This window comes from Rhipicephalus microplus, unplaced genomic scaffold (assembly GCF_043290135.1).
Source record: "Rhipicephalus microplus isolate Deutch F79 unplaced genomic scaffold, USDA_Rmic scaffold_21, whole genome shotgun sequence".
Lineage (NCBI taxonomy): Eukaryota > Metazoa > Arthropoda > Arachnida > Ixodida > Ixodidae > Rhipicephalus > Rhipicephalus microplus.
In genome coordinates, this window is record NW_027464594.1 from 8,401,820 (window position 1) to 8,414,647 (window position 12,828).

Genomic DNA, 12,828 nt, shown 5'->3' on the forward strand with positions numbered 1-12,828 from the left:
TCTATTGCGCGCGCCGTGTGTGTGTGCATGTGCTCTTCGGTGCGTGTATTTGCGCGCGCGCTCGTCAGTCTGTGTGCGCGCGCTTGTGTGTGTGGGTGAGTGCGCGCGCTCGCGTGTTTGTTCTTTTGTGCATGCGAATGTGTGTCTGTATGCGCTCTTTTGTGAGTATGTGCGAATGTGTGTATATGTGAGCGCGCTCGTCTGTCTGTGTGCGTGTCTTGTTTTCGCATGTTTTTGTGCGTGCTTTTATGTCACTGCGTGCTTCCACGCGTGAAAAAAAAAACCCGCTGTCTACGTATACCTCAAACGCTAAGCGTCATCTGTGTCTATGCAAATTGAAGGTGGTTGCGCTCAGCCATCTCTTTCCGCAGAGTTACGAGAGGCGTGCCAAAACAGATTCTCTCGCGTAGGAGCACATTTGCAGAAAGCTCCGCTTCCGTAGCATTCCCTTCACTGCCGAAAGAAGTTGTCTGCGAGCACAGCAGGTAAGCTTGCGCATTGAAGGCCTCAGTACCCCAAAGTATCTCCACCAATTAACATACACGGTGCAGCTCAGCTATCCTTCAAATCGTTTCTATCTTCTGGAAGTGGTCAACAAAAAAATTTAATCAATCAATCGGGTGACTTCGCTCTCCTGTGAACTTTCTATATCTCATGTGCTGCACTAGAGGGCACCTAAATTTTCTTGAAAACTAGCTCACGGATGTGTTCGCATCGGTCACTATCATCGCGACAGCCGCTGGGGCATGAATAAATTGAAATATTATAGCGCCAGCCACCATCAATCCTTCTATTGCTTTTATTTGAGACGGTTGGGGGACGAAAAAAGATGAGGTGCAAAGCCAACCAGTGGTCTGCGGTTTCTATAAAGCGACTTCTTGAAGCCCCGCAAACCATCCCGCATAGACAGCAAAGAAAAGGAAGGGTAGTAGACGCGCGCCGCCATGCGGCGAACGGAGCGGTCACTCCTTCTTTTACAATTACGCCTCCTCCGTCCAATTGAGACGGCCGGAGGAACACCACCGCACGCGCCCAATCCAGGCGGCCGTGCCGTGAGGGATAAAAAAATAACTATACCGCAGTGGACGCTGTCAAACTTCTGGCATTTTGTCAAGCTCGCTTAGCAGATATGAGGCGGTGGCAGACCGGTTTGACCCGTGCTTTTTTTCGTCTTTTTTTTTGTGCCTCGCCGAATTTCTCATAGTAAGAGAGAGTTTTTGACAATGTATAAGGGTTGTTGACTATTGAAATGAAACCATTTCAGGGGGTGATAAATCTTAACCGGATTTGCAGCAACAACTTACAAAGAAAATATGTACGACTTGCATAGAACGACAGCCTCACTTAACCGCGACCAGACCTTTCTATTCATCCTCCTAAAATTCCCTTTTTTCCACGAACCTTTTCTTTGAAGACGTGCGGACGGCATTTGCTTTTTCCTTCAGAAACCTTCCTTCACTCTGTTGGCTTGCCATACTAAGCGAACTCGTCCGTCGCTTTGTTGCACTTGTGACATCATAGCACGTATTGCCAAGTATTTGCTTTCTAAGAGCGTGTTATCCACTTCCTGTTTCATACGTGCTTCAGCGCCGTCATGTCTCTTACCGCCGCTCGTAGAGCCCCATGAAAGTGAAAATAGCCGCAGTTTTATCTCAACAACCCGTGGTTATCTTTCTCGCAATCATATTTTTTACAAGGGGTCAATTATCGTCGCGGTTGTGCAGGACGTCATCTTCTGGCCTCTAAGCGAGCAAAAAGTTAAGCCAAGAACGAGCTCGATTACGAACAGCTGAGCGGATCCTTGCATTGCCAAAAAAGGACAGCGAGACGGTTGGTGGCGACGAAGACTGTGACGTCGTTTCTCGATGCAGTTAAGTGATTTTCTTCGAACATTTTACTTTCATTTCTTAGGTTCAGTCAAAAGTTGCGCTAAGCAGATTAGTCATCCTTACTACAACTGAACGGTAACATGTATGATCATTCCACTTAACAGTGCAATGGTTTGTTCAAAAGTATTGTTTTATGAACGTCGTTGTCGTGAAGTAAAAGGTAATGCGCCCTAAAACTATGCCTTGGTGCAGGCGTCAAGCTACGGTCCGCAGGACAGTGTGCGGCCCTCGGCAAATTCTCGGAAACGCAACTCCGCCACATCTTGTATGATGATCGAGACCACAGTTTTGACCTCAAATGGGGCTTTTACTTGTAAAACATGTTTGAAAACTGCAACCTTGTGACACGCCTGCTTAAATAAAAAGACGTAATTTCTTCTCCAGTGTTGTACGTATATTCGATTCGCCTATCATTTTGTTTTCTAGTTTTGGCGCAAAGGAAACAGGTGAATTAGCCGCTAAGTTAAAACAGCCGCAAGGTCAACCCTCCTCGAAATTTTCCTAGCGGCTGCCCGCCACGTCGGCTCCTTGCAACTTGGCTATCTGCTTCAAAATATTGCCGACCCCTGCATTCGTGTGTATTCCGGAAATAATCCTGCCATAACAAAACGATACATTCGGTCTCTCAAAAAATCACTTGAAATGACAGAATAGTGCTCACTTGACCAAACCAGTACATAAAAGACAGCGCAAGAAAAGTATAGCTATTTATGTTCTTACTTATGCCTGCACATATGACCGTATGTGTGCACCTACACGTTTGGTTTAGGTGCACACACACCAATACATTGGTAATGATTGTGGATTGTTTATCTCAATCAAGTAATAGTCGCTCCGACTCCTTCTCCTTGCCTTAAATGGGTGAGGCATCCGCGCTACGGGAAAACTGCAATTATCGACGTTGTTCAGTTATCATGGTCCGCAACGCACATTTGTTGTTCACACCTCCTTTATTCGACCAGTGTCACTTGGTCAGGAAAAATAAATACCGGTTATTCATACTACATCAATAAAACATAGTCATGGGCAGTGCAACAGGCCCAGGTGGCGCTGCGAAAAACGCCGTCACCAGCGCCCCCATCGACAAGCTGGCCATAAATGGCTAGTAGAAAGAGAGCCGTCCGCAAGCGAACGTGAGGCCCTCCTCTTCGTTAGTCTTGACGTGCGGTTTCCTGGATATCATGGACCTGGCAAGCTTCTTCCTACAACCCAACTTCGCTCCAGAAAAGTAGGAAGTTCATCAAGACGAACCGCTGGTACAATGCGAAAGGTATTTCATTAATTCTGGCGTAGTGCAACTGGCAATTGAAGTGCAAGCGAGCATCGCATGACATCGAGTCCAAGGCAAGCACTCCGACGAGCTTTCTGTTACGCTTAAGTAAGTTAAACTTTGGTATGCACATGATGTAAAAGCGCTGAAGCGCTTACTCGAGCCAGCTGTTATACGATCAGTGAAGCTAGCTTCATCTGGCACGAATAGCCCTGGCGGTTTTCGCCTTTGCACTTGCATCCTAGATCGATCTCTCGCTTCCTGTGCGTTGTACCGTTTTATTACGCGTGCTAGAATGTTCTCTTGACGGTCGTCATCCGTTTGTATATACTGCTAATGGCGATACATGCGTGTCCACTTTCTCGGTGTACAATGAAAGGAAAAACCAAGGTCTCCAAGATAGCTGCAGCGATCTCGGAGACCAACGGCAAAAATGATTGTTGTCGCTATTATTTTGCGATTCACCTGTATGACGTACGTGTTCGCATTTCCTACTCAAAGCCGTAACTTAGAGCTCTGAAAGCCATACGTGCTTAATGCTGTGTGGTGACGACAACTTCAAATTATTGGTGGTCACGACGTGTGCGATGTTTATCGCGCGCGTCACCTGTCTACTGCAGCAAAGCGCGCACCGCGGTCCGAAGCTCTGCTAAGATTCATAATAGAAGTTACCATGGTTCTCCGTCAAGGCTACTCAAAACAATAGCAGGAGACCTACATTATCACACTTTCTTATGCGACTTGCTGTGGAGGACGCGAGTAATTCGCTTATCGAACACAATCGCGACGACCCGTACACATAACTCTGGCTGTTCTGCTTAGCGAAAGCTGTGAAAATGAGCAAAACTGAAGTCCTTTACGACCGTGGCAAATCACAGTTGTACAGTATCGTCGACTTGGGTCTTTTTTTTGTTGAGCGCAGGGCTGTTGCGTCTGCTTTTGTTTTCGCCATCGTTCTGGCGAGTGAACCGGGAAGCACTTCAGCGTGGTTCGGTGACGTGTCTGGCTAGCATAGAGAAATTCGTAGCTCCTTTTCTAAGCGTTCAAAGCGCAAACAGACCTAATATCTGGCTAAATCGTTGTTTCGCACGCCATCGTTGCACCTGGTTGCGCAGTGAACTGTGCAAGGGAGTCAGGCTTTGCACTACTCAAAACTGCGTAGACAAGTGGCGCTGCGTGTCTGCCAAACTCCAGAGTTTGACGTGTATACAAAGTAGAGTATCGGGTTAATTTTACACTTAGTCACTAAGCAATCTTTGCGTGTCCTGCACTTACTCTAACGTCAAAACCTTTTCTTGTTCGTTTCCACCCAGATTGGCATAAGGGCGACTACACGCGAGGAAGCCTGGTGTCGGATTAACGAATCATGACTGAGGCTGGGAAGTCAACTGCAGACAAGTAAGACTTACTTGTTAAATGTTTTGCTTAAAAAAATTATGAAATGTCAAGCCATCTCTCTTGTTATTAGGTCCGAAAGAGATTTGGACTTCAATACATTAGTCCTCTTTACTAAACAAGTAATAAATGTATTGATAAATGGCGGACTCCTTTCACGTTTTCCAAATAATATACGAGTTACTATTTTGAGCATAAATATGCATTGCTGTGTGTGCATAATAACCTGCCATGCACTTGTTTAGATGCACTTTTTTCGTTAACTTTTTATTTATTTTTTTGTTTATTTAGAACACAAGTATTTTATTTAAAGAAATGCACTTGACAGGTGCGCTATCGTTATACACTTCTTTCACTTCTGTGTGAAAGAAGCATTTCTAGTTCGGTCAATAGGTATTGGAACTGTGAACTTATTGTGCTTTCGTTTGCCCTTTAAATTCTCCATTCCAGGACAATTTTTGTATGCTGCGAACAATTCACTATGTATCTGTTGTTTACTATACTTGTAAAACAGATACAGGGACCTTTTGTCAAGTATTGCTATATAGACCTCTAGCTTGTGCAGCTTTGGTGTTGTAGTCGAAGAAAAAAAAAGCACCTGAATCTGAAACACGTGCGCATCCATTATGCGAACGAGGCGATGCTTTTATTGCACTAGGTTTTTGGTAAACCTTAGTGTTGGTTTGCCATAGCGATCGTACACCACATCAACCTCCGCCAGCCGCACACAGTTTTATATGTCACAGAAGCGGGACGCAAAAATAGGAAGCCCTGATGACGAAATGCCGATATGGTTCGTTTGATCTTTAGTTGTGTACTCCTCACGTTTGACACTGCGTTGGTATTCACGAGCAGGGAGCTCTTCACGCAATGCAAAGTGCAAAAAAAAAAAAACGTGTAGTGTGCGTCATGAATATCTCGACTGTTACGTCACGAAATAACGCATTGTGCCGAAAGCAAAATAGTGCGCTAAAGTAGCGCTATTTGGCTACCTTAGCGCGCTATTTCGTGCTAAGGTACCACGCAGAAAAATTATTATTACTATAAGGTAGATGGTGCGTAATAGATCCTCGAAATTGTTATCCTATAGTTTTGTTTTACAGCTTCTACTGCGCGAGGCGTTCTTGCTGAAGAAGTTCGCAAAATCAATTTAGGCTCTCGCTGTATATGTGCGGTGGTTCCGGCGCACCTATTCAACACGATTGGAGCTTTGGAAACATTCGGCGAATTCCAGGCAGTGTGGGAACCGATTTCATGCCAAGCATCGGCGAGGCATTTCTCGCTTCGAGTTACGTGTTACGAGGTGGACCGACGTATTTGGAGAAGACTAGATTTTATGGTCTGACGTTACGCCGGCGCTTACGTTAAAATGATGCTCACCGCCCGCTTGACAACAACGTCGTTAGTGATGAAGGCAGGAAGGTGGTTTCATTAAGATAAAGCACGTAGGAGTAGAAGTACATGTTGATATCACAGAAGGTCACATGAATTTTGAAGTTGTGCGAGATAAAACGTAAGAAGGTGGCGAGAACAATGTGCGTTTTATTTCAAGATTGATGAAAAACATTTTGTGGAAAAGGCATTGGCGGGCCTGCTTCCTTCTGTTAGAAAAGGTAGGGGTGTGCGAGAGTAATTAGCGACAATCAAGCACTGAATGACTTCTACTGCGTTAACAAGTGTACAAAAATGAAGATCCCCGATTGATGAGGCATACTCGAGTTTTGAGCGTTTTATAAAGCAGCAGTTTTTAATAAAACAGGCGCTAATAAAAAGAATGTGGTTTGCATTGTTTATCACATTTTGATAGGGCTATTCATGTCAAATTATTATCAATGTAAACACCTCGATATTTGTTAGTATCAAATCACAACTGAGAATTGGTTATATAAATTACAAGGCTAGTGCAGTCACTACTTCCTCGAGACATCCTCATTATTTTGCACATTTTACTATTCAGTTCCGTGGAGCGGAGGGAACACCCGAAGGCAATAGTGTCAAGATCAGATTGAAGTTGTGATGAATCATCCGTGTTATTATTCGGTAGATAACAAAATAATGGGCAAATAGCCTGATTGTCAATGTAATGCAGAATGGAAGGTCAGTATTGTAAATTAGAAAGAGTAGGGGTCCACAGACAGAACCACGCTGCACACCAGATGTTACGGAACAATGGCGTGAAATATGACCGCCAGCTGTTACATGATGAGTTTTGTTAGATAAGAAGCATTCAATCCACCTTTATATAATTTAGTAAATATTTAGCGTGCTTAGTTTTAGTAGGAATAAGCAGTGAAAAACGGCGTCAAAAGGTTTTAAAATATCACGGAAAATGCAGTAAATAATGGAGCCAGTGTCAGATGCTGAAAAAAAGTCGTTGGTGAAGAGTAGTAGTTGGCTTTCGCATGAGTAGTGTTCGCTAAAACCATGATGACTCTTGATTGATTTGTGGGGTTTAACGTCCCAAAACCACCATATGATTATGAGAGACGCCGTAGTGGAGTGCTCCGGAAATTTCGACCACCTGGGGTTCTTTAACGTGCACCCAAGTCTGAGCACACGGGCCTACAACATTCCCGCCTCCATCGGAAATGCAGCCGCCGCAGCCGGGATTCGAACCCGCGACCTGTGGGTCAGCAGCCGAGTATCTTAGCCACTAGACCACCGTGGCGGGGCCCATGCTGACTCTTGTGAAAAGAGTTATTTTATTAGATAAATACAATTAAGTTAGACAATACAATCAAGTTAGAATAGATCATAAGTTCGGCTTACATGGTATGCTATAGTCAAATATTGGAACTGTAATTGGAAGGGTTAAACACCTGGTTTAGGCACAGGAGCCACCTTCCACGCCCTCCAGTCACTGGGCAATCAGGCTTGTTGCAATGACTGCGAAAAAAGTTGTGGAAAAATGACTAAACAAAAAATGGCCGTCTGCTAAAAAAGTTGGGGAGCGATTCCGTCTATGCCACGTGCTGACACTTTCATTTTAAATATGAGCTGAAAAAGGCCCAATTGAACAATGATTATTTTTACCACTCAAGAATATCCTGAATAAGCTTGAATTAGTGATTCATTAGAGTTGTCGAGAGAAAATGCGTTTCTTAAATACATCTAGCAAAGCTTCACAGCCCCTGTTACATTAAATCGCCAAACCAAGTTCGTTACAAAGGTAAATGTTCTTATTTTTCTGACCATTTACAATGCACAAAACCTTGCGAGGGTTAGACTGTAGGTGAGAGGGAAGTGTATCACTAAAGAAACTATCTTTAGGAACTGCATAAGCTTCTTTGTATTTTGAGGATGCACTGTGATAAGCCACCAATCTCTCTGTGGTATCAGATATAGAAGCACCGCGGTGAAGTCGCTGTTTACGGCTTATATACAGACTAACCACTATTTGACTAACGGTGCACCTATCATGAGATATACTTCTCATGTTGTTTCTAACGAATGTGTAATGCCTGGCGGCCCGATCATGAACCTGACACGATTGTCGAACGCAGGCCCGCACAGGCACACAGCAACAGGAAGGCTTGCGCAGGGAGTGCCTTGGCTTTACTGGCGACGGCCGCAGTTTTTCTGCTGGTCGGACGCTATGTGGTTCCATCGAACAGCCAAAGCGAAGGCGCTCCACAGCTTCCAGGCGGCCCTGCAGATGGAAGCAGTGAGCAGGGGACGTCACCGCGTACGACAGACTCTTCCGCCGCATGTGGGACCAGCAGCCCAGGCGGCGGCGATGCTTTCGTCCAACTTGAGAGCGTCCATCGAGAGGTCGACACATACTTGCTCGTTGAGGCCATCGTAGACCAGACGTTAGAGGAACACGTGCGGTAAGGAAAGCTTCGATGTACCGTGCTTTTCAACGAAAAACACTGCTTCGTAAAAGAAATGGGCCCAGTTTCGATATATTGCTCCAGTGGAGTTCTTTAAAGTGTCAGTAGCTAAATATGCGCTCAATGATGAAAAATACTTCAGAATATTCAGCCACCACACATTTCGCCCTGCGATCTTAAATATAGCAAACATGTTTAAGAAGGCATAGGCGTGTGCACGAGGGGGATGTCTGCCTCTCTCCTAATCACCCAAGGGGGAAGGGGCGCAAAGTCTGCTCCACACATTGTCTTAATAAGGAGGGCGGGCCGCTGCGACGAAATTTCGCACAAACTCCCCCCCCCCCCCCTCCTTCTGCTCACGCCTAAGGAAGAAGGGACAGTGCCACTGGTCCCTTTGATAGGGAGGCAATCACCGGGCTAATTCCAAGGGCGTATCGGCGCCCCGAAGTGCGCCGTGATAGCGCGGATAATTTAGTGTTGGTCTAAAGAACGAGGCAGAGCCGAGCCCCGCCACTGTGGCCTAGTGGCTAAGGTACTCGGCTGCTGAACCGCAGGTCACGGGATCAAATCCCGGCTGTGGCGGCAGCATTTCCGATGGAGGCGGAAATGGTGTAGGCCTGTGTACTCAGATTTGGGTGCACGTTAAAGAACCCCAGGTGGTCGAAATTTCCGGAGCCCTCCACTACGGCGTCTCTCATAATCATATGGTGGTTTGGGGACGTTAAATCCCACAAATCAATCAATCAGGCAGAACCGAAAGGTGGTAACAAAACAAAAATATATTCTCAGATAAGGCAGAACAAACAACAAACTTTTACACTCTGCAGTTATCAGAATCAGAAAGGTTTTTATTTTCCAACAAAATTGTTCGGGGTCCGTCAGTCGAAAAGCTGCATCATACAGCTTCAATGTGCCTTAAAGCCGTCACATGGCAGCAGTAACGTCAAAATTAGCATTCGTACATGTTTTAAGTACATATCCAGAAAAAAATCACAATTTTAATGAATTAAAAAATGGACCTATTGAATAACCAATAAATAACGATATTTATAAAAATATAAATAAGACGCTTTTAGAATGGTGAAACGTCTTAATGCATTGCTATACGTAAAATAAGTGGACGTTACAACATAAAGAAAGTGACTCGTACAAACATAGCTACGAAGCATAATGGTACATTTTCATTTTTATCGAAGCACTGAGGGAGAAACACGCGAAAAAGCAAAAAGAAACGTGAAAGTGGAAAAACCGTTTACTTTATCCCTTCATTCACACTTGAAAAGTTATTTTCGTATTTGTTTGCGCGTCAAAATATTTGGAATAAATCTTTCCCTTCCCGAATTATTTAGTATCGGAGGCGGGCTGTGCCGCAGAGATTGCGTAAGGTAATTTGTGCGCCTGTATGGTACTGGCCACATTCGTGGCTACGAGTGCGCGAGTCGCTATTTTTCTATTCGAGCCATGACGTATATTTTAAAAAGGATTTGATATTGTCGGAGCCGAAAAAAATGAATACAGAAGTCGCTATTTGTTGAGACTTGTCACACGTAATATCTTATCTTTTTGAGAAAGCAGCGCAGTGGAATAAAAATTGGGTACATTCGCTGTTTGTCGAAGCGCGCGTTTTTGAAGTTGAAGAAGTGCAAGAATGTTGCCTTTTGTGGTGCTGGCCCACCCAAGCGCAAAATAGGTAAGATGCGATTCAAAGACGGCGTAATATATCTGCAATTTTACCCTTTCCGGAAAAACATGTCAACAGTGATATAGCACACCAGCGGCAGATCAAATATAGTACGACACCACTCACGAGATACTCCGATAAATTAAAGAAAAACGGGCACAAACAAGACCTCACACTAAATGGTGGTTGTGGTTATAAGAGGGAAAAGAAGAGTGTCACGTGTAAATATCGCAAAAACATCGACGCGGATCACCGAGCGATGAGGGACAAAGAAGAAGAGCGCGGTGGCACGGGTGGCACGAGGCACGAGGTGGCATCAGCATCAGCATCACTCGCAGTGTTCGGGCCAAGGCGTGGAATTCTGAGCTCGGACGAGCGAGACGTTCTGCCGGGCGAGACGCGGGCGTGTGCACGGAAGACCACGGAGCCGGGCCAGGTTCAGGGTGGCCGAAGATCCAGGTGCCAGGGGAGTTCTGGCTGAATCGAGGATCGCCGAGCGGTGCCGAGCCGTACCGAGCGACGCGCCAGACTCGGACATGGGCCGCGAGCTGTGCATCCGAGGGTACCTGGTTGTGCCCTGGCCAAGGCGAGGAACGCCGGTGACTGAGCTGCCGCACCGCAGCTGTGGCGAGCAGCATTTCAGCACTGTACAGACGGTGCTGTGCTGGCCAGAACCCGCACGTGGAACTGCTACGTCCGGGTGGTGATCAAGAGCTCGGAAACAAGGTCTGGGGTCGCGCTGGTCCAGGCATCTCCTAGACGACGCCACCGCTGCTCGAGAGTCGTCAGTCCACGGGACTCTTTTCCTCATGTGCCGTGGCGGTCGTCCCGACGGCGTCCACATCACTGACATTTTATAGCCTTTCTTTTGTATATAAACGTTTAAGCTCGTCTCCCTGTCTGTTTCCTGCACCGCTGCACAATAGTGGAAATGCTCGAATCGTCCTAAACATCGCAAAGAGAAAAGTGAGCCCGGTAACTGTCAGCATCAGCATGCGACACCTCAACAGTAGCTCACAAGAGATGGGGGTGAGGAGAGATTTAAAAGATAGGATTGAAGGTAGAGAGATAGAGATAAGCAAGGACAGCGAGTGACGACATTAGATAGATAGGAAAGAGGGAAGCACGGTCACGGGAGTGCGAGGACGGGACACCACTTGCGAGAGCTCTTGTCGGTGACAGGAGATGGCGTAGGACTAATCCAGTCGGCCAGAGCTGCGCTTACGTCGTCGTAGGGGACCGGTGGCAGGAGCTGGCGTAGGACCAACCCAGTCGGCCAGAGCTGCGCTGTCGTCGGAGATCGCGAGGGCACAACCGGTCGGCACGGAATCCAGAGAGCGAATGCAGAATGCAACTACCATGCAATCTCATACGTTAAATGTCCAAACACACTTATTCACTAGAATTTCCGTCAAGAGTATGCAGTCCAGAGTTCCTGGAGCGAAACTTGAATGCTTTTCTTCCAAAAAAAAACAATCAAAATCCAGCGCCGGTTGTCGTGCCCCTGCGTTAAAGGTTTCTTTTCCAGGAAACTCTCGCGTCGTCAACTGGCCGCACTTCAAAACAAAACTTCTTCGCCGGCAACACATCAGCCATGCACTCAGGCGCTGCTACTGCAAGTCACGTACGTCTTCGTCCACTGGCGAAAAACAATATTACCTGTTTTGTCACTGGAACAAGCCTATGTCTGCTGGCGGAAAACACTCCCTTCATCTTCTCCTCTGACTCCCTCCACTGCTTGCTTTTATGCACTAGCGGCTGGGTTCCCGAAATTTCTAGGCGTTTCGTGGGCACTCCGCACCGCCAAAGCCGGGGATGGGAGAAACCTTTCTCGTAACGTGACGCAACTCTGCAGCACCACGCCCATTTGCTTCGAGATGTTTCTATAGAGTTCGCTGGGTGTAACTCTAGATCCGAGGAGGTTGGTCGGCGTGGCGGCGGCGCTTTTGAGGGACAAAAGAGGTACTCGCGGCGTCTTTTGATGCTTCTTTCTTCGTTGCGCCGGCTTCTGTCGAGTCTGCTTGGCGCCCGGTATTCATGCAGCTGTTAGAAATCAAAGGCGCGTGCTTTCTTGAGCACTCGTTTGTGGTAGACACGTTTTTTTTGGTTTTAACCACAATTAAGCGCACGTGCCTCACTACGCCGATACGGAATTTTTTTTTTCTCAGACTGAGCTGGAAAGAACATGTATGTGAGAAAACATCGTGAAGCACACACAACTGAGCACAAAAAATAAAGAAAAAATGTGCAGCAAACGTACATTCTGGCAAACTTATAAACGCACTCGCAATTCCACAGTCAGAAGTACTTTTTGATAATTCATTCTATGTTTTATTTAAAAAAAAACAGGAGCAGAAACAGCCCAGAATTCGGATTCTGAAATAAGGCCGCTGAGTTTTTTAGGCACGTCCATGGAGCTGGTACCTACAAAATAGCACCAGTCTTGAAGCCATCCCGCTCAGGCTTGCGGTACACTCAAAGAAAAGATGGAATGGAAAAATTGTCTTTATGTCCCCCAACAATAACCTTCATCTGCCTTTCGTTCATTTTGTTGCATTAGACAGCTATATTTTACTGTTAGCGTGACAGTGGGGGTCAAAAAAATAGCGTTACCGCGCAGCAAACGTTCTTTGCGGACAGCGTCTTCTAGTTTTTTTTATCATTTAAAGATGATGAGCTTTATTCAGTACAATACAGTGCAATAAAAAAGTTGATATAATACAGAAGGAGGTCCCAAGGTAAAAACTGTCAGGGGGACCT

General features: G+C 46.0%; 1 protein-coding gene across 3 annotated transcripts in view; it reads left to right on the forward strand.

The window, feature by feature from the left end:
* The first annotated feature begins 439 nt into the window (after nucleotides 1–439).
* Nucleotides 440–12,828, forward strand: part of LOC119185195 (aminopeptidase NAALADL1) — a 74,057-nt gene continuing 61,668 nt past the window's right edge. The window contains exons 1-4 of one of the 3 annotated variants that reach the window (XM_075883773.1): nucleotides 440–485; nucleotides 1,725–1,870; nucleotides 4,473–4,557; nucleotides 8,058–8,384. In XM_075883773.1, the coding sequence (XP_075739888.1) occupies nucleotides 4,526–4,557; nucleotides 8,058–8,384 (359 nt within the window). In that variant the 5' untranslated portion in view covers nucleotides 440–485; nucleotides 1,725–1,870; nucleotides 4,473–4,525. Of the gene's footprint in view, nucleotides 486–1,724; nucleotides 1,871–2,173; nucleotides 3,268–4,472; nucleotides 4,558–8,057; nucleotides 8,385–12,828 lie in introns of those variants that run through there. The other 2 variants (XM_075883774.1, XM_075883775.1) reach the window with 2 other exon arrangements.